We start from the raw sequence: 24158 nt of genomic DNA, 5'->3' as shown, positions 1-24158 counted from the left end.
TCCCAGCACGAGTAGCGACTTGGGGTGGCGGGGACCTGCAGGCAACCGCTCCGGCTGTGTGGGTGCCCCGTGACAAGTCACAGCAGGAGCGGCCACACACCTGCGTGTGGGTGCCACGGGGCGTGCAGCCCCACACATGCAGCCCACTTCCAGGCTGCCTCAGTGCAAATGCTCCCCCGGAGCGACCCACCCCCCAGGCACAGCTCTAATCCCAACCCTGCTCCCCGTGCTTGCACACACACTGGCACACACGGGCCCTTGCACATGCAGGACCCCTTGCACATCCCTTCCACACACGAAGGGGTGCACACACACCCTGCCCCAGCGGCTCTTGCACACACACCGTTCCCCACCCCAAGGGGCTATTGCACACCCCTCACGGAGGGGATGGTGCACATGCACTCACCCGACGGGCTCTTGCACACGCATCCCCTGGTCAGGCACTTTTACACACACACACACAACCCCCCCCCCCCGCTGAACGGGACGCTGCACCCGCGCCCACCCCGCCAGGTTCTTGCACACACGCCTTTTGGGCAGGCTTTTGCATGTGCCCCCCCCCGACATTTGCACAAGTACCCCCCTGAACGGCCGTATGCATCCCCCTTGGGTGGGCACTTGCACACCCAGACAGGCTGTCGCACGCACACCCCACGGGCAGACCCTTGCACATGCATCCCCCGAGGGGCTCCTGCCCACACTCCGGACAGGCCCTTAAACATGTGCCCCCCGGCTGGGCTCTTGCACACGCACGCCCCAGGACAAGCCCTCGCCCCAGCACCCTGCCTCGCACACCCCTGGCACACCCGCCCCCGCCGCTCCCAGCCCCGCCGGGCCGGACAAAGCCCGCCGGTACTCACAGGCGCTCGGTGCCGCGGGGGATGCTCCTGGGCACGGCGCGCAGGGCCGTGCCGTGACAGTCCACCGTGGTGCCGCTGCAGGCGCAGAGCGGCGGGCAGGCGGCGGCGCGGCCCCGGCACAGCGCGGCGCACACCAGCAGCCAGGCGACGGCCCGCAGCCCCGCCGGGACCCCCGCCGCCGCCCCCCCGGGGGTCGGGACCGCCATGGCAGCGGGGTTAGGCGGCGGGACCGCTGCGCATCACCGGAGAGCGCGGCTGGGCTCGGTACGGCTTGGCTCCGGGGCGAGAGCCCCGCCGGCGCACACCCGCCCGCCCGCACTGCCGCCCCGTCCCGCAGCCCCGGCACAGCCTCCGCGCTGGCTCCTCCCTCCCGCCCTGCCCGCCCCGACGGGCCTCCCCGCCGCCGCCACCGGCGCCCCTCCCCCCGCCCCTGGCACCGGCGGCTGCGGGGGTAGGAGCGGTCCCGGCTGGGCAGGGCACCGGCACCCGGAGCAACTGCAGCAAGGTGGGCTCCGGCTCGGTCCCCCCGACCCGGGACAGTAGGATTGGCCTGCGGGGCAGCCGACACCCCCCACGCCGTGAGATGGCTGCGGGATGTCGGGGTGCAGCAAGGCGAGTGGGCAGAGGCACCCCGGGGACTGGCAGAGACCGGAGAAACAGCCTGAGACGCGAGCGGCGGCAGGCAGAGCGCTCCCACAGCTCCTCACCGGGTGCCAAAAGGTTCCGCATCCCCCAGTTCGCTCCAGGCACCCCTGGCCTGTCTGCCACCCGGCAGCCCGGAGCCCCATCCCCTTCACCCAGAGCCCAGGCGAGGCGTGGGGACGCAGCAGCCCGCGGGGACCACACAGCAGGCGGGCACTGGTCAGCCAGGATGGTACCCGTCTGCTCGTGGGAACCCTGCGGCCAAGCACCCCAGCACCAAGGGACACTCAGGGATGCATCTCCACTTTGCTCTTTGCCCCACACACAGCCAGCAAGTCCTAAAGTCCTGGCTGTGGCATGAGCTATGTCCTCTCCCACTCCAGGGGAACATCTTAATGTCAAAGACACCAAAATGTCGTTGTGGCTAATCCACCGGGAAGAATGAGGCAAAATATACCTATTTCAATGCAAAAAGAAGTGAAGCCAAGAAATCCTGTGAGCAGGAAGTCAACCCAAACTGTCGACATCTCAGAAATGTGAGCATTACGTTCATTTTATTACCTTCCATTTTCTTCCCCAAGGTCTTCAAATGCAAAGCAGGAGGGTGTAACCAGGAGAGCTGGTCACCTCTTTTATTTATAACACCTGAAACACTTGTAACCCCGTGGCTCCAAGAGCTGAGTCCTTAAGAAAAACAATAGGCATGTTGAGATGCCCAGCAGAGCCCTGGCTGCTGGCAGCAACTGCTGCAAATGTCCTCCTCAGAGAGGAAACCCATGGAAGGAGGGGAGGTGGGAGCCTGTCGCATCTCTCCGTCAGCGGGAGGAGAGGTGTGTGAGCATGGACACCCCACCACACACTTGTTCCCCCAGCCAGCAGGGTATTTGCAGGGATAGCGGCAGGTCCTGGGGGCAGGAGTGCCTCTTAAATCAATGCCCTCTGTGTAAGGGGCTCCACAAGCTCCTTAATCAGGGCGAGAGGGAGGTGTCTGCACAGAGTCTTGCTGCGGTGAGGGCCACCTCACACACACACAGGGTTGCACCAGCTTGGCCCAGATCAGGAGCCCTTTCCCATCCCAAATGCAGGCTCCCATCATCTGTCTGCATTTTCGTGACATCTCCTTCCTCTGGCCCCAATCCCAGGAGGAAGCTGTGCCTGGGATGGATGAAAAGGGTTTGTTCCTCGTTGCTACCCAGCAGCCCTGACAGCGAGGAAGATGAGCAGCTTCCCAGGACTCTGGGAGCCGACCCCTCGCTGGCATGGCTTCAGCAGAGGTGGCCCCACAGCCCGCCCTGGGGCTCCCAGGGGGACCCTGGTGGCAGTGGCACCACCACCACGGAGCACCCTAAGGGGCCCTGTGTTGAAGACCTCGGCTGGATTTCTGGGGGTGAAGGTTGTTTCCTAGCATCTCGGCGTTGCCCAAAGCTGGCCACTACCGGTGTGATGCTGGTGACCCCCTTCCCTCCCTTCCAAACTCCCCCTCACCCCTTGGCCGGCAGAGCAGATCCGGGTCTTCCTAACCTGCCCTTTACCTCTGATGCTGGTGGGAAGGCAGGAGCAGGAGGAGGGATCTTGTTTCCTCCCTTTTGCAGGCACTTGCCCCAGGCAAATCCTCGTGACCTGCAGAATAAATAGGCTCCCTCCGTGTCTGTGTCCCGCTGCAGCAACACCCAGTCGCTTTACAGCCGGGCTGTGGTCTGTGCAGAGGGAGCAGCTGGCAGGGGCCTGCCCAGAGGCCACCATCGCCTGCCCCAGCTCCAGCAGGAGTACAGGGCTGGGGGCTGAAAACCCCATTTCAGGCCAACATCCACATTTTCTCCTGTGGGTAGCTCGACTCCTGCTCTCCTGTGGGAGCTTCTTGCCACCGCCTGCCGCACGGCCAGCACCACGGAGCATCCCACGGAGCTGGGCTGCCGGCTGTGGCCGACCACTCCGCAGTGGCTCTGGCTGCAAAAGCAACCCCCTTCCAGGGCTGCCAACCCAGCGAGGGCCGAGTGAGCCCGGGGAGGCAGGACAGCAGGGCAGAGGGATGGGCTGTGAGCCGAGACCCCGCTCCCACACCTCAGCCCTGCATTTGGGCAATCCCAAATTGCCCAGGCACGCTGCATGGGGTGATGCGGGCCTTGGAGAGCAACAGCTGCCCCGGAGAGGCCCACGGTGCCTCTGAATATGGATGAGGAGCAGGGAGAAAAATAAACCCCAAACTTTTCTTTCTCGGGGGAGGCCTGGTCCTGCCGTCTGCTACCGGGATTTGGGCCAAACTGCTTGACAGAGAGAGAGACCATCTGGATCGTCTGATGGGCTCTGGGTTTGCTTAAAATGAAGCAGAAGCTTTTTTTGCAGGAGAGGAGTTTTCATGGGAAGATCTGGGGAAGGATTCCAGGGTATGCGCCAGACCTGTCGTGCAAAGAGATGCGAAGCAGCTACAAAGCTTCAAACAAAAATCGCTGCCAGTTCTACGCCAAGCCCCCCGGGGCAGCATCCAGGCATTTCCACCCACCCCAGACGGGCTGCAGCCTGCCCCCGTTAGCTGTCCTGCCGTCTGGCCTGGTGCTGGGTCACCGCTGGAGCCATTGGTGGCCATTATCACCCTCCAGCACACCTGGGCTTTGAGCAGCCGCTCTGCACCGCTGCACCCCATGCCTCGGCACACAAGGGAGAAGGCGGCATGTCCCGGCCGGTGCTTGCTATGGCATTTATGCTGCACTTCTGAACAGTGCCACAGCTGTCACTAGTCCACAGCAGCACTCAGCCCTTCTCAGGGACCAGGACCAGGCACTGGTGCAGAGCAGAAGCGTTTAAAACGCAGGAAATAGAGTGCACGTACGGTGCCTGCTCCAACTCCATTGGCAAGGAGGCATTGCCAGAGGCAGGATCCAGCTCCTCTTGCACCAGGGCTGTGCCTCCAACCCTTCCTCCGACCAGCAGCACTGCTAAAACACACCTGGTTTGGCAGTGGTGGCTGCAAGACCCAGCTGGAGACGTGCTGGGAGCAGAGTGGCCACGACCTCCAGCTGCCTGGTGTCCCCCAGAGACCCTGCACAGGGCAGGCTGCTGGGCTGCTCCTCCATCGGCCAGGGCCACATCTGTCATGCCTGGTTGGCTCGGCTCGTGCTGGGAGGCCAGGCTGCCTTTGTCCTGCTGGACATGCTCGGCTTCAGAGGGTGAGGCATTGTGCGGGAGTGGACCGGCGTGTCAGCCCTGTTAGGGCACCTGTTGGGCTTGTGCAGTGCGACAATGCCCTTGATGGGTCTATTATGGAGCGGTGCAGGTGGCCAGGGGCTGCTGGGATCACAGTAAATCTCGCCTGGGTAGCAGCAGCGGCAAGCAAGGCTGGGATGTGCTGAGAAGCTGCTCTGTCTGGCGCCTCTCCAGGGACAAACCCTATCTTGCTGGTGAGCACCGCCAGCATCACCCTGCAAATGCTGCCAGCATTGCCCTGTGAAGATGGCCAGCACCATCCTGTGCCAGCACCACCCTGCAAACACGGCCAGCATCACTCTGCAAATGTGGCCCCTCTGACTGCAGGAGAGGGGGGCAGCTCCACTGCCTGGGGACCTCGCCACTGGGACTGAGTGAGGGAAACAGCATCCATCATGTCCTCTAGGATGATATGGGAGATGCCGAGGCTCCCAAGCAGGCAGATTTGGCCCCAGCCTCACACAATAGGGACTATCCAAGTGGGGGGAGCCCAGTCGGCCCTGCTGCCTTGAGCAATAGCAGAGCAGCAGGAGGGGAACAGTCTGCAAGATACTGCATCCCTGCTTCGTGGCACAGCTGAGCAGGGGGGCCGAGCCCCGCACCCTGGGTTCCCAAAACCAGCTCTAGCCCACAAGGAGAACATTTGAGCTGAGCAGCCCAGACGCAGATGGGGAGATGCTGTTCCCAGTGCGGCTGGACACACCAACTCCCTGGGAGCTCTGTGGTGCAGCGCAAGCTGGTTTGAATAAACCACACGCGAGGAGGTGTTTGTGAAGCGCCTCACACATGGAAACGCTATTGTTGGTTCAGCATGGGACTGGGGACTCAGGAGTCCCCAGATGTAGTGATCGTTCCCCATCCACACAATGTGTACACACACACTCTTCCCTGCTCGCTCTGCCTGGAGCCACTCGTTAACCCTTCTCAATGAAGATGCATTGGAGGGATAATTTACTGTTTAATAGACTAACTTTCCATTTGCTGTTGCCAAGTGCATCCAACATATTTCTCCATGGTGCCGTAAACTGCAGCTCCTCTGCCATAAAATCCTGCCTCCCAGTAGGAGCAGGTGGGTTTCCAGGATTCAGCTGATGACCTTGGCCATGGGGTGAGCAGAGACACTAGGCTTTGTTTTTGGAGGGACAGGGCTTGTTCCCACTGACCCCTTATTGCCATCCCCATTGGACTGACATCCCTGAGCTGGGAAACCATCTAACCTGAGAAATAAAGAGTGTCTCAGCCTGATGGATGAGGGAGGCAGCGGCTCTGTCCTGGATTTTATTAATGAAGATGCCCTGGGTGCAGACGAGCTTGCCTCTGCTCTATATTTATGGCTAGCTGGCAGCCAGTCCCACGCTGGGATGTAATCAATAAGCTGCGCGTCTGCTTGGGCTCATTGTGCTTCCACAGTCGTGGGCGGCCTTTCTTCTCCCACAGTTGTGAGCATGTGTCTCTGCATCCTCGCTCCTCCTCCCCCCGCCCTTACAGAGTTACAAGCTACTAGAGGCTGGAAGAAAGTCAGATCCTGCACAACATGGGACGGGGGAGCTGGTGCCAGCCCCACTTTTCCTCCATCACCCCAATTCCCACACTGTAGAGGCACTTTCAGGATGCAGGTGCTGCAGGAAGGAGCAGCAGCCCCAGAGGCACGAGTCTGATTGACCAGCTACCAGGGTCTGGGCTCTGAAGGATGGCAAGAGGATGCCAGTAGCCAAAAATAACTTAAAAGGTTTAGCTTGCCTTGGGACAGCTCTGCTCAGCCCCAGGTGCAGGCAGGGACTCTCACTGGAGCTGGAGGACCATGCTAGGGGCTATCTGCAGAGCTGATTTTTGTACTTTGTAAGAGGGCATCCCACCCCAGCCTTCTCTGTGTTCTTTATGTTCTTGTTTGCCTTATTTATAGCCTCCAGCTTCCTACCCTCTCCATCCCACAGATGCAGCCAGGGAGGAAGAACCAGACATCTCCAAGCCTGGCCCTGGGACCCCCAGTGCTTCGGGGCAGGCAGGGGGTCCCATCCCACGGCATGTGCTGCCAGCCCCCTCTTGCGCTGCTGCTGCAGAACGGCCTTGGCGAGGCACAATGGAACCAGAGGCTTTTGTGCAAGAGGTTGCTGAGATCCTGCTCCCTTGGGGCAGGAGGACGGCCCGGCTGCCTGCCTGTCCTCTCACCCCAAGGGAGCAAGACTCAGGCTTTGTAAGCGAAAAGATCGGAAGAAACAAACTCTAAAACAACCTCAGCCCAACGCAGACACCTCCATGTCATAGACCTGTGCATGCACCCAGTAACACACAGCCACGATGGCCAAGGCGGGTTTGCACCTCCATTCATCCCTATTTCTCAGCCCCAGCAGCACAGGAGCTTCAGCCAGAAGCAGAGAGGATGAAGTAAGACCCAGTTCTCCTCTCTGGTGCAAAAAGACCAGCTTCTCCTTGCATCAAGGCACAAGAGCCCAGAAACAACCCCATCACATTCCTCATGCATGGGCACTTCCCAGGAGCAAAGCTGGGCTGGAGCAGGATGGGGCTGGAGAGCTGGTGCCAGCGGAGATCCCACCCTGGTCCACAGCACAAGCAGAAGGCCAGTGTGGGACTCAGCATAGAGATCTTGGCATCTACGTACCTGCACAATTTATGTGCTTCAGCACGAAACCCTTGCTGGGGGGATAAGCAAATGGAACTAAGCATGGTAATTTATTCAGTCCATGAAAAAATATTAGTTAATCCAAGCCAATGAGATTGTAAAGCCTGATAACTGGTCTGGCTGGTGCCAACATCTATCCCTAGCAGTACTCATGTTTTTTGTCTACACTGTTGCCCTAGGTGGTGAGATGCAGCAGCAGCATGACAGCTCCCAGCCACACATGACAATTTGAGAAAAAATATCTTATTTCAACTCCGAACAAGGGCAGAATAGTTTAAAAAAAAAAAAAAAATCAAGACAACTTGCAAAAATTGATTTAGATAGTAGTGACACTCCGCAGAACTTATTTGCAAGGCTGTGCTGTGTGATTTGAGATAAAAAATGTTTAATGAAATGAAGGATGCGCACTGCTTGTTTGCTTTGTAACGCCACTGCTGTGCAGGAATACCAACAGGCCAAAGCAAACACACTGAAAGCTGAGCGATCCCCCTGTAAATACGTACCTTCACCCGGTGTTTTGTCCCAACGACTGCTGCCGTTTCACTTGCAGCCAAGCAGAAGTGCTTGGGTTGTTGCTTCAGGGGCTAAAAACTATTCATTTTTTAAATTATGTAAGCCATAGAAAGCTGTCACTTTGAATCACAGCTTATCAGGGAGGCGATATTTGGGTTTGCAGTATTCAAAATAGCTATTGTGAGTTTTTGCATTACTTTGTTCAGCATTTTCAAGAACAGAAATATCTCTCTGGATTCCCATGCCCACTTTCAAGTGCACAGAGGCCCATCCCCTCCCGGGAGATGGGGCGCACCAGTCCCATGACACCTTACTGCAGCCCTGGAGGAGAATGGGGCCCGCTTGAAGCTCACCCTGCAGGAAGGCAGCGCTGGTTTCAAACGTACCACACCGCTTGCATCTCCTGCTTGTTTTTCAACTGCATGGAGAGGATGTTAATGAGTGTCTGAGCCACGGCAGGCAAGCCCAAGGCATTTCAAACGTGGAAGAACTTCACAGAGAAATAATCTGCATAAAATCTGAGACGCCATTATTAAGAAGGAGGAAAAGAAAATGCGAGCAGAAACCATCCTCCCTCGGCAGCCAAGAGCTGCAAGAGAAGAATGGTTCTACTGAGCAAAATGTATTCATTTGATCCATTATTTATATAAAGTGCTCTTTGTAAACCTGATTTCCCATCACCCTGTCTGACAGCAGGGGGAAGACAGGAAAAAAAGAGGTTCAACGTCATACCCCTGAGGGAATGACAGTCCGTCTGTGGACACTGCATCACACCAGGACCCCAGAGAGGGAACAAACCCCAGTGCCATGGGAGGCCAGTGCCATCCTCGCAGGCGGGCAGTGCCTCACCAAGCAGCCCTGCACTTAAGGGCAGGAGCTCTGGGGTTCTGAGCAGACGTTTCCTTCCTTTTGAAGGTGGATGCTCCACCAAGTCCTCGCTGTCCCAATGAAACTGCTTAAGTCACTGAGCAAAAACACTAAAAATAAAAGCATTTAATATGAGGTTTTCACATGAACACACAGAAAGGCAACAGTCTGCAACAGTACATACATGGCATATATAAATAAGGACAAAAATTAAAAATACTTTGGAAACGACAGACTCTGGGAACAGTTAGTGGCTGCTCTGGAAGGAAGCATCCTTGTGAGTCATTGCACAGGGCAGACAAATGAGACACATCCAAGCATGACTAAAACTCCCCCTCGCCTGTGAGACAGCGTGAACACATTGGGACTGCAACAGCCAAGGGTCCTAGAGGCCAAATCCGTTAGCTACCACCATCCTCTGCATAGGGAGGACAGCCCAGGGCACCAAACCCCTCCCGGGACTGCCCTGCCTGGAGACTGCACCCACCACTTTGGCAGGGAAGGCATCTGAGACATGCAGGACACCAGGCTGATGCCCCATAGATAACTTTTCTTAGAGCTAAGCAAATCGCAGCTGTGCCAGAAGCCAGACAGAGTCCCTGAGCTAGAGCCATCAGTTAGGGGGGACAGTGGAGAGAAGAGTTACGTTCCTCTCATTTATAAGGGAGCAGTGTATTTAGTCTTAGGAACAAAACTGCCTTGCCAAGCAGACACCCATACAGAGATATATGCCCAAGTAAGCAAGGGGCAATGGGGAGAGGAGGGATGGGATGAACAAATGCTTCACCCAGCAACTGCCTCCAATGCAAGTAAGAGTAGAGGTAGCAGGACCAGACCCAGCTCTCACTTTGCTGCCACTCCACCTTCAGCTCTGCCTCATCTCTGTTTAGAGGCAAAGCCGAGATCCCCAGGTCTCTGCTAACAGTGGACTGCAGGGGCAGGGTAGAAGTGCGGTCAGCAGAACATGTCTGTGCTCTTCTTCGAAGAGCACAGACAGCTTCAGCCTCCGGAGGCAACAATTACAGACACATCCAAAAGCACATACTACCACCACAGCAAACAGCCTCTGCCCTTCCTCACAGCATCCTCGCCTGACTGGTCCCTGAAGAACCAGAGCTCTTTCTTTGCTGTGACAGAGGCTCCTAACACCAGCAACTCCCAACTCCCACATCTACAGTCCCACTACCCCCCACATTTTCAAGGCACCTCCTCCAATTGGGGGTCAGACTGGGGACAGGCACCCCCAGTAAAGTACCAGGAACATCCCTTTAGACAGAGCAGCACGAGGCACATAGCTTTGTATCTTAAAAAAAAAAAATCACAGTAAAAAGAAGTGACAAATTCCAGCTAAGCTGCACAGGGCTCTGATGCCCTGTTTTGACAGCTCTAGCCGGTTGGACTGAACTCCCTGCTCGCATCCCGATATTCACACCTCCTGCCACAAGTCGTTTCAGAAAACTGTCAAGGACAGAGCTCTAACTCCTGCCGGCTGCTGGTTCTTAAAGATTAGAAGACAATTATAATTGGATTCCAGAGATTATTTGCTTCACCGAGAAGGGCTGAGAAGTGTTTAGATGGTTCCCTAGCTGATTAAATCTTTATTTCACAGTAGTGACCCTGTGTGTTTCCTACCCCAGAGTGCTTGCAGACAGGTACTTGGCAAGATTGGCTTATTGGAGCACTTTAGCTTAACAAGGCAGCTGACACTGGCCGTCTGTGATGGGGGTTTATCCCGTATCTAGACAGTTTCATCTCATTTCTGCAGCTCAGGCCAAAGAGCTGAACCCAGCTTCAGCCCTTTCCGCCAGTTTAATGACTAATCAGCCGGTTGCCTGACCAGCGATCCAGATATCTCGAGCCAAAGCCTTTGGCACCATTTGCAGTGGATCACAAATGGCCAGAGCCCTCCCTCACCTTTCACACTGCTGATGCTGTTCCTATGCTGTACACACAGCCGCCAGGCTCTGCCTGCCCCATACACCCCAGCTTCCAAAGACTGGTCTGTCCTACCCCAGACAGCCTTTGGCAGCCTCCTGCCCTGCTCAGCTTAGCCTCCCTGAGCAAACACAAAGCAGAGACACACTCCTTGCTCACCAGGCAGAGCCATGCCATGGAAACATGAAAGCAGTGAGCAAGGGCTGCCTCCAGCTCAAGCTGAAACAAGAGTGATGAGTTTATTGGGGAAGCTGCTTTCCCCTGGCCCCACTTGAAATGATGGCACCCAAAACCTCTCCTCTTCTCCCAGGCCCATCCTGTGCTCCGTACTGTTTGCGCACTCCAGCCCTTTGGGGACAGCAGGGCAAAACAGAGCCCAGAGGGAGCAGAGGAAGGCATGGCTCCAGAGGAGGCCTGGAGGTAAGGTTAGCTGTCAGGATGAGGGTGAAGGTTGGAGTCCACTGTTCTCACTGCTAACAGAGGGGAGGGAGGAAAAACAAGCCAATGTGTGAAAACCTCAGAGCAGAAAAGCCAAAGAACGCAGCCTAGCAACATTGCAGAGAAAGCTGGGAGTCCAAATGGCCCCACAATGCACAAGGCTCTCCTTGTAAGCAAGTGCTCCAGCTCTTCCCAGAGCCAGAAGGTCAGACATGCTGCACACGTTTGGTTAGATAGTGGTTTGCCCCATAGTAGAATGAAATATAATTTATGTACAGAAAGAAACAAGTCCCCGCAGTCTTTGCAAAGGTCCAGTTTCAAAAGCGCTGCCATGTTGGTGAGAGTTGCCGTGAGCCTGCAGCACTCCCCTTTCAGTGCAGCACATTATTCACAGCTTGAGAGGCTGGGCACTCCCCACCCGTGTGATGGTGCAAGGCGATTCAGAGGGATGATGAATCCTTGGAAAGCAGGCGGGTTCGCATGCGTCTACAGGATTCCTGGAGCAGAGAATTAGAGTAACTGAATGCTTGAGACACAGAATGCCACGCGAGAAAAGGTTGATGTGCTGTCCTCTCCCTGCAAGGACTACCCCCTGGAGTCTGTCCCCCCACCTTTTATCAAAGCAGAGCACTAGACAAGCGGCACTGAGCAGACAGGGACAAACACAGCAATTGGTCTTGGGCTGTACCAACCTCTTGTTCCACTGCCACCCTGACAGGCTGTTAGCACTACCCTGTGCTGCCAGCTTCCCTCTGCTTCCTGTGACAGCCAGCCTGCCAGCTCACAGGTAGAAGGGCTGGACACACCTGCTTGGGTGAAGCCCTTCAAGGCCTGGGGTTTCCAGCATGCCAATTGCCTGCAGCTCGGCATGGAGCAGACTGTTACAAGCCAGGGGACCACAGCTGTCACAGAGCCTTGTGTGCATGTCATCACCTCTGCAGGTGTCAGAGCCCAGCAGGGCAGGTTCCCCACAGGAAGGAGAATGGGCATGTGTGTGTCTCACCTCTTTCTGGCCCTCCAAAGATTTCAGCTTTGCTTGGGACATGTGAGCTGGAGATCCACATTTCTGTAACTGGACAAGAGAGGGGAATAGGAATAGAGAGCTGGGGGATGAAGTGGCATCCACAGCCTTCCCTGGGAGCAGCCTGTACCACCAGAGAGCAGCTACCACCCAAATCCACTCCTGGTTTGTCTGGGCCACAGGACAGCCTGACTACCCACAGGCAGCAGGCTCTGTACAACTTGTGGAGGATGATGGGAGAGAGAAAAGGGGGTACAAGCCAATGCCCCAGGGCAGGAACACAGCCAGAGGAACTAGACTGGAGTGGAGGCCCAGCGCTGTCACCCCTGTCACGATGATGCCCTTGCCATCTGCTCTGCTCTCCTCACAGCAGCTTCCTAAGACCTTATTTGATCACACAGAAGAAACTTGGAAACCTTCTCTTGGGAAGAGACAGCAAGCAGCCCCCCAAGGATCACTGAAATGAATGCCCAAGTTGCACTCAAACTCCCCTCACATGCTCCCCCATCAGCAGCTTCAGCAGTGCTGGGAGCAGCTCTTACCAGGTGGACGTTCTCTTTGCTGACTCGCTCGGGCTCCGGTGTGGCATCCCTGCTCTTCCTCTCCAGGATGACCGGAGTTCCCAAAACTTTCCGCTGCCGTAAGAAGAGAGGGCTGTTGGCTAGTGCTTAGAGTGCAAAGTGAAAAAGAAAGGGAAGGAGCAGGATGCATTGCTGGTAAGCAGTTGGATGCTGGGAAAGAAAAAGGGAAGCCAAGCTGGGAAAAAGATTGCAAAGCAGAACCACCTGAAACACCACGTCACTAGGCTGAGCCTGCCTGATGGTAAAGGGTTTGGGAGCTGACCTGAGGCCTGTCCAGGAGCCCAGCCTGTCAGAAGCAGGTGTAGGGCAGCCTACAGTGTGCTAACACCTGTCTAACAGGCTGGACTACATGACCAGCTCCCTGTCAGTCCTCTTCTCATCTCGGGAAGCAACCAGTCCTTCAGAAAGATGCATAGATCCTACAGACACGCCTTTCATAGATAATTACACTTTATACTAACAAGGCTTATTCTCACTGTGCTGCTTTTTCTGTCCCCAGTGGATCTGTGTGCTTTAGCAGCCAATACTTTGAATAGGACCTACCTTTGAGGGCCTCATTCAAGCCAGGGCAAGGCAGAAGCAGAGAGCAACGTCAGAAACTCACAGCAGAGAGCATGGGTCAGAGGCTGCCTTTACCTTAATGAGGCCACTGAAGGAGCGTGAGCGGGTGCGTCGCGGTGCTGGGGATGCAGGTACATCAGAACCAGGAGTGAGAGCTGTAGGATGCTTATTAAACTAGGAGGAAACATGAGGGCAGTATGTTAGCACAGTTACTCCAGTCCCTTGCTGCTGCGTGCTGCTCTACCTGCTGCCCTTTGTCTATATCTCAGTTTGGCTCTTTCACACCGCTAAATGGAAAAGCAGCTCAGAGCTGAAGGGATAAGAAAGCAGAGGAAGGCCACTCCCACTCAGGATTACAGGGAGCTTGGGCGTGAGGCTGCTTTGTGCTGGCTACTGGGTTAGCCAAAAGCAGCAGCTGTTAGAGCAGAAAGGGGTTTGGGCAGGAGCTGGAAGCTGGCAGCCAGGACTGGTGCTGACCATATCGACCAGTCTCTCTGGAGCAGCTGGTTGGCTGGGAATGCTCGCCAGACTGAGAGGAGACCAGTTTGTCCACTCCCGCAGGCAGGAGGGAACAGGACTTTTCCCTTTCTGAGGGAGGAAGCTCAACAAGGCCATGATCAGGACTTGGGGAACTGCTGAATAGCAAGTCCCTGGCTTGGGAAACAGAGAGCTCGAAGCACAGCTTGGTGCAGCAAGCTCCACCATCAGCCACATCCAGGATAGGCCTCCTCCTCCACTGCCTTCTTACAACTCTGCCCCTTACACAGCCCAAAGCCCACTCTCCCCAGCCTGCCCAGGACTAGGAACAGCTCTCAAGCAGGCCCTGCCTTTAGCCGTGTGCCCAGGATTGTGCTGACAAGCACACCCCGAAGATACCTTTCCTCCCCACACTACCTGTCGGATGAGCTTTTTCTTCTTTGCAGAGTCAGGCATATTGTGGACGTGGCGGAAGAGCTCCTTTAGTGCCTCCTCTGTGCGCTGCTGGGTCTCCTCCTGATGGCAAGTGTCCAGCCGGCTTCGCTTCTGAGACTTGAGGGGTTGCAGCTCCTTGGAGCCAGGAGACGTCAGCAAATCCAGGTCGTCCTGGGAAAGCGGAGACAGCAGTCGCTTGCCATGCTTTAATCCAAACGAGCCACCCATCTTAGCCAGGCTGGGAAGAGCCTCATGAGCTGCCGCAACCCCAGTGAATGCACAGGGCTGTGTTTTCCCTACCCCTTTGCAGCAGCACTGCACCAGCAGGCCCTGTGCCAGGAAGAGGTGACAGCAATACAAAGGTGACCCCACTGCTTCTTCCCTCCCCTCCCGGATGCCAGCTGCAGAAGCCCTTCCAGGCTTGAGAAGGGTCAGTGAAGCTCCTTGCAATGCATCTTCTCCCTTCTGCAGCTATATGAGGCAGGGAAGCATTTGCTGGCAAGACACAGACCAATCTTGTCCCAGTGGCAGCAAGTAGCTTTTATCCCAGCCCCTCTTCCAAGCAGCCTGGCCGCAGCAGCAGGTGCGTCTATCTGCTTGGAAGGCACAACCCCATGAAGGAGCAGGTGCTGCATGTACTGGGCACAGGGAGCAGGTTTGCTGCTAAACAGGGGCTGGTAGCTTTCCCTGAGCTTTTGATTAACAGATGCTTCAACTCTGCCCAATTTCCCTAATGCAGTCACCTGCACCACCACACCATATGGTTCCCTCACTCCTGCTCTCTGACAGATCCTCTTTCGTAACTTAGTTTGCTTTCAGCTTCTTTCACTCACAAGGATCCTTGCATAGTATCAGAGCCTCTGCCCTTTCATGGAGGGCAGGCACTGCATTTGCTGGCCTTACCTTCGATGTGTGGGCTCTGGATCCCAGATAGTGCAGCCTGGCACACTCCCGGATGTATGCTGGGGCCTGTGACAATGAGCAGAGAAAAGGCCAAACATATGTTTAGTATGTTTGGCCCTGGGGCAAGAGTTGCCCCAGCAAGAGTTGTTTTTCAATCATACCACACAAGACACTTCCATCAAGATTCAGATTCAGGCAGACAAAGCAATGGGATTTCACATCCCCAGTGCAGTCCCTGTTCACAGTTCCCTTTTCATACAGGCAGCCAGCACAAGTGGAACACAGTAAGAGCAGGGCTCCACAGGAACTTTTTCCAAGCAATTCCCCCAGCTCTGAGCTGGCAAAACAGTGGCCTGACTAAGAGGGCAGAAGGGGAACTTTCTGTGGGAGGACTCTTTGCAGAGAGCAGATGCCTACAGTGACCAGGAAGATCCTGAGAAGTCAAGAGACTGCCTGTTGCAGAAACACTTCCTTGGGGGAACCTGCAGACAGCCCCACAATCCTGACAGCACTTCGCTCTGAGCTAGACAGAGGCCCAAGACTGCAGGCTGTGCTTTTAACAGCAGCGGGTTGACTACCACTTGCAGAGAAGTTCACAACAAAATGACCGACTGTATTCGGGATTCGGCTCTTGGCAGTACTCACCCAGGACAAGCCCCTTCAGTTTCCTTACTGTGCCAGAACCTGAGGGGAGGCTGGTCACTACCTGCCCCCAAGAGCCAGGTTTCCCAGCTGGGCAGCGGGTGCTGGGTGCCCAGCAGAGGGTGGTAGTACACTGCACCGTGCTTCTGACCTGCCCAGGCAAAGCCACCTCCGGGACTGTCCTCCTCCTGGGCTGCCTGCCCAGCAAACATCTCCTCCCTAGTCACTAAAGGAACAGTTTCTTGTAGAAATCCTCCTTCTCCTATTGCAGAAGAGAGCACTCAGAATATACACGTGACACCTGGGATCTGTCTGGGCAAAGGGCATTCAGTCTCTTGCTGAAGGGCCAGGGAGAGCAAGACCCCAAAGCACACTTACCTTGAAGAGTTTCTGAGAGTGTTTGATCATGAAGGTCACTCCATTGTTTAGCTTCGTTATATTCTCCTGAAGGTCATTTGCTGTCACCTGGCAAGGGGACACAGCCAAAGGCGCAGCAGTTAGAAGGGGAGGAGGAAGGGTCTCTGCTGCCCTTGCTGTCTCTGGGATACAGACACACACAGTGCCTCAGCAGGAGACCTGCTCTGAGGAGATAGGCAGGCAGGGCTCACAGCACACCAACAAGCAGAACTCACAGAGACAACGCTGCTCTGAGAGGAGAACTAGACAACTCTGGAGCCACACAGTTCACCAGCAGCACAAGAAACCTTGCAGAGAGATCTGCAAGGTTTGTCTGGATTTCTCATTCTTAAAAAGCAGGACTGTGCTGTGCTTTCAGTTTTACTGAAAAAGATGAAGCATCAGTTGCAAATGAGACCTACGGCAGGTCTGGACTGAACTCTAGGACTGAGTCCTGCCAGGAAGCTCCACCTCACCATCCCAGCCTCCAACCCTCACATTGCTGTATCAATACTTAATCTTCCCATCTTGGTTCTTCCCCTGTAGGCCTGCCAAACCTCTGCTTTCTACCTTGCAATATCCCACCCACAGACGCCAAGGCACTGCTCACATTTCTGGGCCATAGGATGTGGGGCGCAAACATGAGGGCAAGATTGTGGGCAGACATCTTGTTCTTGTCCTGCTTCTTGGCGGTCTGGTAGAGCAAGTCCAGCAGTAGTTTGAGCAGACTGCGGTTGGGTGCAGGAAGGATCAAAAACAGCAGCTGGAGGGCTTCAATTTGGCGCTCTTTGTCTGGAGTGCTGGTCTTATTGCCCTTCTCATCAAACAGCGTCAAGTCTGCCAAATCACAAGGCACAACATGAAGGACATACCTTACCTTCCCTAATAGCAGGCTTATTGCAACCAGTTACCCTTTCCTCTTTCCATGCAGATCTCCTCCAAACTCCTGCACAGTTCTTGGCCCTCCGTCTCTCTCCCCCCAGCTCCCCACCTGATGCGTTAATCTGTGGTACTCCTCCCACAGGACAACACAGTGGCTAAGAGGTGTGATGGGTTGAAGGCAAGATGGAGGAAGTTCATACACGGTATTTCAATAACAGTTATTAAGTACACAGAAACCACACCTCACTCAGGAGACCCCTAGATTTAAAACAGATCGACACCCAGGTTACCAATGTGGGCTCTACTCCTGCAGGTATCTTTTTATTGCTGGAGAGAGAAGACCGGGCTAGACAGACTTGATCTGATTCCTTAGGATTTTCACTTCCAGTCTTTCCACCGTTAGGCTGAGATGACAGGAAGATTCCTTCTTACCCTGCCTTTAAGGATTACACTTCCACAGCCTAGTGTGCAGGTCTGCAGCATTACCAGCTTTCTAGAAGGCTGGCTCCATTCCCTCTGCTCATCACTGCCTCTTGTTGCTTACTCACCTGCAATTTTGAGATGGGCATGGAAGTGCTTGTGTGTCAGCAGCGGCTCTGGTAATTCACCCAGGAACATCTTAAGCAGGGTGGCCACATCGTTGGAATGAAACTCCCCAGAGTCCAGGTCAATATCTGTACCACTGTTCAGAGCATCCTTTAGGATCTGTTGCCTGATGCTGTTGCCTGGCACCCGAAACAAACCTTCTGCTCTCAGATCTGCTCAGCAGAGGGGAGAAAAAAGGCCACTAATTAATCAGAGGCTGATTCCCATCTTCTTACTAAAGCAGGTCCTTCCCCTTTCCAGAGCTTGACAGCAGACCTCAGTGAGCTGCATTCAGAGACATGACGTCAAGCTGTCTCCCATCAGTAGAAAAAGCCTATGCACAGAAGGAAAGAGATTAACATATCTGGCTAGGCAATTCTGGGGAACAGTCGTCTAAGTCCAGCCCCAAACTCCTGCTGCTGGAAACCTCAGAGCTTTTCATTCTGTCTGCACCAGAGACCTGAGGTGGGCCAGACAGATACCCCTTGGGATAGAAAGACAGCAACACAGAGTCACTTACTTTTGTGCAGATACTCGATTAGCTGGGAGACCTGTGCAATGCCTTCTTCTGTCAGCGGTGAGCCAAACACCACCCCTTTCTCTGCAGAACAGAAGATAATGTGTTCAGGCAGCTCAGACCCCAACAGCCACAGAGATGAGTGGTCCCCAAAGAACAGGATCTCAGCATGCAAAGACCAAGGCCCCAAAATGCTAAGAGTGAAGGTCACAAGGACCCCCACAGATGTGAGATATCACAAGCACTCCCAAAGAAGTCACTTCATCTCACCATGCTGTACTTACAAGGGCTTCATCATCCTGCTTCTTATCTCACCTTAATTACAGTTTTTATCAGCTAAACTAAACATTCTCTAGCTCCTGAAAAGAAAACAAAACCAGAACAGATGCTTCAGTTTTAAAGGGTTGATATCATCTGCAAGCCTGGACCTTATGGAAACAGCAAAGTGGGAAGGGCAGATGTGACAGCCTGGACCGCTCAGGTGCCTGCCACATTTGCACACTCCACACCTGGGAAGGAATGTCCAGGTTAATCCTCACTGTGGCTTGACATGGAGTGGAGCAGAAAGAAGAGGTGCAGCTATGAGACTATGAGAGAGGGAAACAAGCACTAGTGGGGAGAGCAGACATGATCCAATTGGCTCATGCTGGCCTCCTTTTCAGGGATGGGTAATCCCTGGAAGTCCCCAATTCCAGTGAATCTCTTCCATGTGAGCTGCCTTGGCCCGGATACAGTATAGTATGAAGTATCACAAAGCTGAACAAGGAAGAGCCAGAAAAAAAGGAGAGTAGGGAAGCAATGAGCTGGGCCCTTCTCCATATGACAGCTCCTCTCACTCATGGAGTTTGCTTTCATCTCATGGGGCTGTTACAGATCAGGCATGAGTTGCCAGCTCCAGAACTCCATTCAACACAGGCTACAGTCCCAAAAGAAGACAGAAGCACCTGAGCTGAAAGGAAGGAGATCCTTGCATGGAAGGAAACATTAGATGAGAAGCCATTTAACTGAAAGGAACTTGTTGAACCAGTGCAGAAAGCTTGTTCTTGTCCAGAGAGGGACTTCCCAGGTAAGAGAATGGTTATCCAGCAGGACAGTATTTTCTAATAAACGGAGTCTTGCTAGTGAGTGGCTTTTTCCATCAGACATGCACAGCCAGCAAGCTCTGTCCCTCAGAAAGCTAAGGCAACTCCCAGGAACTTCACTGGCAGCAATCAGAGCCCTGAGCACCACTTCTTCCCTCAGATGCATGTAGGTTTTGACTGCAGCTAGAGACAAGATGCTGGATAGACCATATTGCAACATGCTGACTGGGACTAAGAACTGGAAGCAGGTACAGAGCTGGTTTGTCCCACCCTTGCCCTTAGGCTTCAAAGAGCCAACAGACTTAAGAACAGAATATTCCTCCCTTCTCCATGACCAGACTGCTGTGAGCATGGGCCACTTCTGAGGGGAAGGAAGGCATTTGCACTCCAGCTGTCTGTGGCTGAAGATTTCCCTCCTTCCTGTTACAGCTGATAGCCCAGCAATCCAAGCAGTGCATTGGTTGGTCTGATAAAAGTTATCTCCCCCACCAGCTTTCTCTTGCTTTTTCTTTTTTTTTTTTCCCTCATAGCGCATTTTGATTTTACTAGCTTTTGGTCTGTTGTACTTACAGATCTTACTGTTCTGTGGTGTTGATGTTCACAGCATGTGGGAAAGACCTGGTTAACCCAGTGCACTTCTCTAGCAGCCTTCCTGTGCAACCAAATATATTCTGCCTGAAGAATGTTTCACTTTCTTCCAGGACTTCTGAAATACATGGTAAGCCACCAGGAACTCCAGCCTCCCCTTAAATTAAGAACTTTCTGACCTCCCTCTGATGAAGCGCATGCTTCAGCCTTTCAGGAGAAAGGTGGGCAATGTGACCTCTTGATCCGCATGTGAGATCTGAAAGGCTCGAGTGCAAAGGGAGAGAACAGTTGGCAAAAGATTCTTGTCCTTGAAGAAAACTAAACTCATTAGACATTCAACAGATAGAATCAATAGCGGCCAGGAAGGGAAGAGGAAAATACATCTTCTAGAGACATGCAGGGCCTGACAAATTTGATTTACTTCTGAAGTCACAAGTTGATATCTGAATGAGAATTTGATTCTCAAAGAAACTTGAAATCCAAGTGTCTGGAGAATGGATGCCGAGTTACGAAGGCTTGAATCTTATTGTACGATTGCTTCTGAAACTAAGAAGCAGCATGAGATTGAGTTTCCTAACGCTCAAAGGAGTTGCAAGTATTTGCAGTTTGATCAGCTCTGAGCTCTATGGTCCTTGGCCTCTGGCTTTGAAGAAATAAAATCTGTTTGTTTTAGCTGGTCTATAACATGAAGAAAAACAAATGATGGCTCCAAGATGAAACATGCAGTACACGAAACTCATTTTCTCTGTAGGCACAAACTACTTTTTCTCAGGGTTTGGCCAAGGAGTTCACAGACAGTGCCTGTCAATGCAGGGAGACACTGCCATTGCAGCCCGGGAGTGCAGCCAGCAGACTCGGAAACATCTGCTAGCTGTAGTTGTAGTGAGACACATGGCCATGGAGACGTCTGAAGGGGGGAAGGAGGAGCTCTTGGGGAAGAGAGCTAGCGGGAGATGTCAGGTCTGATAAGCACAGTGCTCCAGCAGAGTACAGATAATTTAAAAAACGAGCTAGAGAGGGCTCACAAACCCCTGCTAGAAAGTTTTGACAAGAACAGGGAAGTTTCTATACATGCTAAGAAAACACTTTCAGCTTGGTTACTCACTTGCTTCTGTTTGTTAAATGGCAAGTGTCTGAATTTAAGGTGTCCTGCTACTCTCCCGGAACAGAGGCAGGAGCAATGACAGGAACGAGCACAGTCTAACTGCAGTTTGGGGGCAGTGTGAAGACCTGTTATTATGGAGCAGCAAGGTAAGTCATAGCAATATTGAATAATTCTCACCTAAGGATGCTAAAGGATTTGATTTGCAGTACTTGGTTTTCCCCTGCAGTGCTGTCCAGCCCAGGGTGAGTGCATCTACCAGGGTTCCCGCTGGCTGAAGCCAGTACCAGAAAATTCAGCCTGAGCAGTAGGGCTGCAAGGCTTGTCCTTATGAAACACAATGAAGGAATAGGCTTGGTAGAATGAAAAACACTTAGAGAAGGTTGACAGAAAAAAAAAAGCCATACTCAGACATAGTGATAGCTCCCTTCTCAGAGGTACTCACAATAGCAAAATTGCTCAAAGGAAGGGGAAAGCTAATTAGAAGTGTTCAACCTCAGGCTGCCAACATCTGAAGGCAGCTACCCACAGCTTCTCTGCCAGCACATAGTCAGTCTAGCTAGGAAACCAGAGCTGCTGAAGGATGTGAGAGGTACCCAGATGGAGGCAGTCTCTGTCTAGATGAGTGAGAAGGTTTAACTGAACTTATCAGGAGAACCAGGCTCCCCTTGAGTGTGGGCAGAGGTGGGAGAAGGCACAAACACACCTAGAACACCCTTTTAGTTACAATAAAAGAGTGGTAAATGCCAAGCAGTGAAGAAGACGGGATCTGAACACAACTGTGCTCAAAAGCCAATCTCAGACTTCTGAGAAGGGGCCTGGGGCTAATGTTTTATAACCAAGACAGATGAACTTGAAAGAGAAGATAAGAATAGTCAGTTTACCAGAAGAAAACTCCAGCTGATTGCTTGTCTCAGAGAGAAAGAGAAATATGTCATCTCCTGGGGTTGAATCTGCGCTTGAGCAGAGTCAGTCTGCAGAGCTTTGTCACTGACTCACTGGATTGGGATGTGGCTCAGAGCAGCACTGGCATTTCGACGGGAGATGCTTACAGATTTCTGAGCTGCGCAGACAAGACCTTCCAGAGAGCTGGGACAGCAACCGAAGGAGACACTGGGCCCTCAGTGAAGTCAGTGGCCTGGAAAACCTGGGCATTATTGTTCTTTATGGAACCTGATGCTCTCAGCCTTTACTGATATTCCATCACTAATCAGGAAATCTAATGAGCTAAGGAAAACAGAGCATGGACTACCATGGACACAAACAAGCAGAGAGACAAGGACACCTTGGTGTGTATTGGGAGAACCCACAGCTTGTTCAGGCACCCCTCTCCAGCTCAGCGCTATCCACAGGGCCAGACGAGACACACCTGGGGACCGATGCAGCATCTCTGCAGTTTGTGCTGCACTGAGCACAGTGAGCAGCTGACCCACCGAGGCCAACCTGACATAAAGCGCAGCAATAATCCCCAGAAGAAGGGTGCTCTAGAAGTGGCAGGGCATTTCCAGGATGAACCTCCTGGCCTCTGTTTTGCTCCTTTCTAAAGTAATCCCCAGAGATTACAAACCCACAGTATTAAGCAATCCGCACAAGCTCAAAACAGGCCTACGCTGAAAGTTTTGTAAACTACGTCTAACAGATGATGACGGTCAGCACCACTGTAGAGGTGGGCACCAGACATCATGCCATACTCACCCTTGCGCTTCAGAGACATCAGAGAACGAAAAAATCCAGAGGCTGTACTGTTTGCCCCTGGCAGCTTTGGGTCCTCCTCTCCCATGAGCTGGGCCAGCTCTGCCCCAGGCAAGTCAATGAGCCTGGTAATGTTGCTGACTACGAGCTCTGTGAACACTTCTGGTTTTTCATGGCGCAGCTTTTCCACAAAGAAGTCAGGATTGAAGATGATGGGCTGGCTGCGGAGGGAAGAGTCATTGCAAATGACAAAATTGCAGATGGCATCACTGGAAAAAAGGGGAAGAGAAAAAAAACACAGTAACTCCTCATTGCTTTGTTTTTTTACAGCCAGCTGGTCTGCCCTGAAGAAGACATCTGATGACACAGGAGCTACCAGTCTACACCATCAGCACTGTCTGTCTTCGGTGAGCGTTCAGCACAGTGCGGTTACATTTCCCTTTGAGGTGAAAACACTTCTGGCCTGTTTGTACCACACAGCCCCAGACTAGCACTCCATAACGTGATGATAACATATGCAACACATGACAACACCCAACTAAAACTTTCACTGTATCTACATCCTACTAGCCTAGGCAACCATGACATCCGATATTGTACATTAACTTACCACTCTCAGTCATAAATAAGCTTGGTTCTGTCTCCTTTCCTCCCCAGAAATTCACTCCTCGTGGCCTGAAAGTCTAAATCCCAATCTTTTTTCATGGCCAGCTTATACTCGTTGGTTCCCATTGCTGTGCCATCATCACTGCCTTCCTATCAAGAAACAGAAAGTCCCATGCCCTGGGACTTTGTTTTTAAGATCATAAGCATGCAACAACACCGACCCGCAGTTCTGCTAAGGATGCAGTCAAATGCTCCCAGGTAACAAGCTGCCAACTCCTGGTTACTGCTCTCTGCCAGCTACGACAACTGCCCAATTATGCACTCCAAGACTGGAGCGAGTGGGAACTCATCACTATTAGCACAAGCTACGGAAGATCAGTCCTTGAGGAACCTTTAGTAACCTTCCTCCTAGTACATATCTTTTTGGCTCATCCAGTTCTTGCCTCTTCTTCAGGCTGTCCTTCATCCAATCTCCCTCTTCTCTACTGACGCCTACTTTCTCCATTTCCTAGCTTCTCATGTGGCATGGGAAAAGGGATGCATCTGAGACACTGCTCTGTTAAGGGTTATCTGTAACAGATACTTAGTCTCACCAGAGGTTAGGTAAGCTACATTTACCATGTTTAAAATCAAAATAAAGGAGTTATCAAGAGAGAGTCTCAGGTTAATCAGCACTCTTAATGCTCGCACTTAAAGCTCATCCCAATTTCCATCTACCTCTAGGTCTTCCATTACCATCTTCCCACCACTGTTTTAAACACTTGCACACTTCTGAAGTCAAGCCCACAGGCTACAGTTGCCTAGCTTGCTTCTCCTGCTCCTCTTTTACTTAAATGTGAGGATTAGTGTCATTATTCTCCAGTCACAAGCTACTGCTCGATGTCATACTCTGCTATAAAGTGCTGGTCTGGCCCTGCGAGTTGGTTTGCCAGTTCTTCCAGGGCTCTGGGTGGAGGCTGCCTACCCACCCAACTTGCACACACTGCGTGCT

At 53.2% G+C, this 24158-nt stretch overlaps 2 protein-coding genes across 2 annotated transcripts in view; both read right to left on the bottom strand.

The window, feature by feature from the left end:
- Positions 1 to 1066, bottom strand: part of SLIT1 (slit guidance ligand 1) — a 63496-nt gene extending 62430 nt beyond the window's left edge. The window contains 1 exon segment of the mRNA XM_068397479.1: positions 861 to 1066. Within this exon segment, the coding sequence (XP_068253580.1) occupies positions 861 to 1066 (206 nt within the window).
- A 7981-nt stretch (positions 1067 to 9047) lies between these two features.
- On the bottom strand, positions 9048 to 23672 carry ARHGAP19 (Rho GTPase activating protein 19). Its single transcript, XM_068397446.1, has 13 exons — positions 23611 to 23672; positions 22565 to 22830; positions 18101 to 18181; positions 17544 to 17753; positions 16724 to 16950; positions 16096 to 16182; positions 15076 to 15141; positions 14155 to 14343; positions 13336 to 13434; positions 12661 to 12753; positions 12101 to 12169; positions 9572 to 9653; positions 9048 to 9064 (listed from the first exon to the last, which is right to left on the bottom strand). The coding sequence occupies exons 1-13, from the start codon at positions 23670 to 23672 to the stop codon at positions 9048 to 9050; spliced, it is 1548 nt and encodes a 515-aa protein (XP_068253547.1).
- Positions 23673 to 24158: the final 486 nt, after the last annotated feature.

This window comes from Nyctibius grandis, chromosome 4 (genome assembly GCF_013368605.1).
Source record: "Nyctibius grandis isolate bNycGra1 chromosome 4, bNycGra1.pri, whole genome shotgun sequence".
NCBI classification, from domain to species: Eukaryota; Metazoa; Chordata; class Aves; order Nyctibiiformes; family Nyctibiidae; genus Nyctibius; species Nyctibius grandis.
The sequence above is the reverse complement of the archived record's forward strand: the minus strand, read 5'-3'. Positions and strand labels throughout refer to the sequence as shown.

Excerpts from the sequence above, each read along its gene's own strand:
- ARHGAP19 (XM_068397446.1), bottom strand. The coding sequence starts at position 23,672 with ATGGAGAAAGTAGGCGTCAGTAGAGAAGAGGGAGATTGGATGAAGGAC. Across the intron at positions 17,754-18,100 it reads AATCGAGTATCTGCACAAAA|ATCTGAGAGCAGAAGGTTTG; the intron begins GTAAGTGACTCT and ends TCTGCTGAGCAG. Across the intron at positions 15,142-16,095 it reads ACTCTCAGAAACTCTTCAAG|GCCCCAGCATACATCCGGGA; the intron begins GTAAGTGTGCTT and ends TCATTGTCACAG.